The sequence below is a fragment of the Conger conger genome, chromosome 13 (assembly GCF_963514075.1).
Source record: "Conger conger chromosome 13, fConCon1.1, whole genome shotgun sequence".
In the NCBI taxonomy this organism is placed as follows: domain Eukaryota; kingdom Metazoa; phylum Chordata; class Actinopteri; order Anguilliformes; family Congridae; genus Conger; species Conger conger.
In genome coordinates, this window is record NC_083772.1 from 24,001,211 (window position 1) to 24,005,481 (window position 4,271).

The window sequence follows — 4,271 nt, forward strand, 5'->3', positions numbered from 1 at the left end:
TCTTGAGTGACCCTTTTTTCCAAAGACAAAGTCAAGGAACATATTTCGGTTCCCATATTGAATAGCCTACTCCACAAACCCAATATAGCCACGTAGTGAGCTGATACATGTTTTAATACAAAGTCAGTTTGTTGTCAATTCAAGAGCGGGTTTGCGCTCTTTCATGACAGCGAACAGGCTAAAATTGCTTAACAGTGATCTCCGGTGACACTTATTTCGGTTGGTACCAATTTCGGTGTAACACATGGCCCTTTTCCTTCAGAAGCATCTTATAAAGTAAGGCAACTCTACAGTCGCTAGAAGTCCCTTCTCACATACGCGTAGCCTAAGACTAAGACAAGAATGGAAGTCAAATGAGGCATCTTTAATTATCAAGGCAATTAAAGTCGAGTAGCTAGCAAAACGTCCTACAAGGGAACCCATTTTTATTCCAGAAGCGAGGTTATGGTGGGAAAGATTTCGCCTGTTTTACTCCTGGTTTTAACGCTATAACTGCTTAGCCGCTTTAACTCTAGCTACACAGGTTCTTCTAATCTTACAATTAGTCACATAAAATAAATAGACTAGCAGACTACAAACTAGTGTCAGCTTTGGCCAGTTTTGCCAAAAATCCTATGTGGAAGAGTGTCTGTACTGTATGAGCCCAGGGATAAATAAGTAAATAAAACAAGACACATAAATACGCTATCGCGTAGCATAGTGATATATGTGATGGTAGGGTATTGATTTTCAGTGTGTTAAGTTTATAACTACAGATTAGTATACTGCTTTCAGAAAAACAACTAGCTTAGCATTTAGATGCAGTGGTTTTAAAAGTTGCCAACCGCCAGTTTTTCCCCTTCTCTTTTTAAACATGCTCTTTGAGGTATCAACAAAGAACCCTTTTAGCCGTAACCTGAGTTCTTGAATCGCCACGTCAGGCAAGCATAGCTACACAACCGTGTAGCTTTTATCTCACATTTCGTTTGCAGCAAATGCATATTTACATATGAATTGTACGTGAACACATAAATGCGCGTTAAACAGGCGAATCTTGTGAGCTGTTATCGTAAAGCGATAAAAAAAAAAACCATTTACATCCGCTCTCGCCAAACAAGGATATACTGGTTTGTTGGCTGAATATCACTCCGAACTTAACCTATTTGGCTCGTTGGATTTCAGCAGAATTAAATCAACACTTAATTCGGCTATCATACGTGGGTTTGTGGATATTTCTTTGTGAAGGCGAGGGAGACGACGATAGTAACCTTTCATGGAAATGACTGTTTCAAGGAAATTATCCCTATAGGGTGAGACGTGTATAACTTCTAACACCAACAAGCATCAAGGTCCGTGGCTCAAACGATGTCATTGAATTGTAATGAAGACTCTGGTCCTGAAGATTTTTCTCGCCGCTTTCACCTGCATTCTTTTGACTCTCGCTCTGTGCTTTCTAAATCTTCCGCAACCGATACAGGATTTCAGTGAACTTACAGCTAGAGAGAATAAAAAAGTTACCATTCTTGTCTGGTGGCTGCCTTTTGGGAGGTATCGGGAAATGCCAGACTGTGCCGCTAGTTATGGAATCCATGAGTGTTTAGTAACTATTGACCGTGATGCTTACTCACAAGCCAACGCGGTAATCATTCATCACAAGGAGATCATGGGCAATCTTAGCGGGCTGCCACTCAGCCCTCGGCCACAGAGGCAGAAGTGGATATGGATGAACTTTGAGTCGCCCACCCACACCTCAGGTTTGGAGGAGCTGGAAGGAATCTTTAACTGGACCATGACTTATAAGGTAGGGTCTGACATTTTTATGCCATATGGATACCTACGACCACGGAAAGCCGCAAGGTCCTCAACTGTGCTTTTGCCACACAAAAAAAGGTTGGTGGCCTGGGTTATCAGCAATTGGAACGAGGACCATGCCCGTGTGATCCTTTACTGGAGGCTGAGGAGGTATATTCCGATTGACGTGTATGGCCGTAATGCCATAGAGTTGGTGAACAACAGTGTGGTGCAGACTGTTTCGCAGTACAAGTTCTACCTGGCCTTTGAGAACTCACAGCACCCAGACTACATCACAGAGAAACTGTGGCGGAACGCCTTGGGGTCAAGTGCTGTGCCCGTGGTCCTGGGGCCCCCTCGGAGCAACTATGAGAGGTTTCTCCCCGCTGACGCCTTCATCCACGTGGATGACTTCCACAGTCCCAAGATGTTGGCTGCATACCTGAGGTTCCTGGCCAAAACTCCCCAGTTATACAGACGTTACTTCAACTGGAAAAGGGACTACACAGTCCATGTCACCTCCTTCTGGAATGAACACTTCTGTGCTGCCTGTAAAGCAGTGTGGGCTGGCAAGCACCAGATTAAAACAGTATCTGATCTCAAGTTATGGTACGACACCTAAATTTGTGGGAGTCACTATTTGCATTGCTTATTGCAGGTATATGAAGAAAAAAAAATTATATTTATTGTAATATTGTATAGTTTTATTTATTATCTTCGGAAAAGTTGATATATTTTAAACTAACAATAAAAATTGACTCACTGATTCTGTAAGCAGTGTTAATTCAGTTTAGCTGAAATCAAATCAAGGGCACTTAAATCACAGCCACAACAAACATATTGGTATCATCTGGTCTAAGTCACATGAAGGTTTACCTGTTAAAATTATGTTGATTCATTGTGTGAATGAGAGCAGAATAGTTAGTTGTGTGTTAATTGACATGATGACTTACTTACTGATCAGTGGACTGTAGACTCTCGAAATGATGCAGTGTTTCTATTCATGTTGTAATGTCTCCGAGCAAGGGCTTTTAAAGTTCATCCTGATTCAAAATGAAAGTAGACACTTGTTGCAAATAATTCTTACTGAGTTGTCAGAGAATGTTGATAAGTAGATGTAAACCACACCTCTCCATCCACCCCACTGTTCATGAGTAGAACTTTCTCTTTTGTTCTTTGGCTGTGCAGATCTGGCTATGAAGTCAAAAGTATAACTCAAATTTCTGAAAGTTTACTTTGAAAAAATATTCTTCCATCCTTTTTCATTTGCATTATTCTTTTTCTGTGGAATTATATTTTTGACACTGATTTTATGTGGAAGTTGGATTAGAGGAGTAAGGTGTGTCTATGCCATCTATGCTTGTGTGACATCATTGGCTTGTGCCAGCCTATGGTGTAATTTTCATCAGAAATTCAATTAAGTAGTCAGTTATAAGTTCCTCACATTACAAAATTCCTGTAGAATTAGTGACAGTTTTGACTTCTTATCTGACATTCCTGTCATTGTAGATGAAATTACTCAACACTGCCATGTCACAGAAGGAGGTTAATGAACTACCTAAGTATTAAGTTAATGTGCAATATGATTTGCCTCTTTGTGTGATAACACTTTGCCCAATTGAGGCCAGTAAACTGAAAACATGCAATAGCTAACAAAGACTACGTGTTCTCAGTGTGAGGGGTTGTTTGTGGAAAGAGGTGCAAATGAATAACTCTTGGTCCCTGCCATTAATTTGCAGATTTGCAGCCAGCCCACATGCCTTTAGTAGCTATGGAGTTATTAAATGGTAAATGGACTGCATTTATATAGTGTTTTTATCCAATGCGCTTTACAATTGATGCCCCTCATTCACCCATTAACACACACACACACACACAACAGCATTCAACGTGATAGACTGCCATGCAGGGACACTTCGTTCGACATGCCCAGGGTGGGGGAACAAACCGTCAACCTTCCATCTGCCAGTCAACCGCTCTTACCTCCTGAGCTAATGTCGCTCCTAAAAGTTACTTTGAACTTTTAGGAGCTTGAAAGAGGATACATGGGAGGACTTGCAGCCTGTATATTTGCTGTTGATTCCTGTAGTTTTTCATAGACTTCTATTTCTATTTTTTGTCAGGCTCTCTTTTTTGTTTTACTGTAGCACAAGATGGTTGTTATGTGTGAGAAGTTACAGCACACGATAACTGAAAAAGAGCCAAAACATGGTTCCTTGTTAATATGAAAGTTTTATTTAGAAATGCTTCAGCAATTTGAAATATGACTAAGCGATGAACGGAAAGCTATTGAAACACTTATTTTTTTGAAAAGACTGCCCATAGCAGTGTCCTGAGACCAAAGTGCCTTATTTTGACAAGCGGATTTCACAATGTGTTTGTAAAAGCATAATCTATATCTAATCTTTCCACTTGTTAATCCGCAATTGTTAATATTTAACAAAATGTTTAAGGGTGAGGTCTTTGAGAAAGTGTGTGTTTAAATTCTTTCATTCGGCTCT

At 40.3% G+C, this 4,271-nt stretch overlaps 1 protein-coding gene across 1 annotated transcript; it reads left to right on the top strand.

The window, feature by feature from the left end:
• Positions 1 to 280: 280 nt before the first annotated feature.
• Positions 281 to 3,608, top strand: LOC133107636 (alpha-(1,3)-fucosyltransferase 4-like). The gene has a single exon (XM_061216659.1). The coding sequence runs from the start codon at positions 1,361 to 1,363 to the stop codon at positions 2,390 to 2,392; it is 1,032 nt and encodes a 343-aa protein (XP_061072643.1). The 5' UTR covers positions 281 to 1,360; the 3' UTR covers positions 2,393 to 3,608.
• Positions 3,609 to 4,271: the final 663 nt, after the last annotated feature.

Excerpts from the sequence above, each read along its gene's own strand:
- LOC133107636 (XM_061216659.1), top strand. The coding sequence starts at position 1,361 with ATGAAGACTCTGGTCCTGAAGATTTTTCTCGCCGCTTTCACCTGCATT.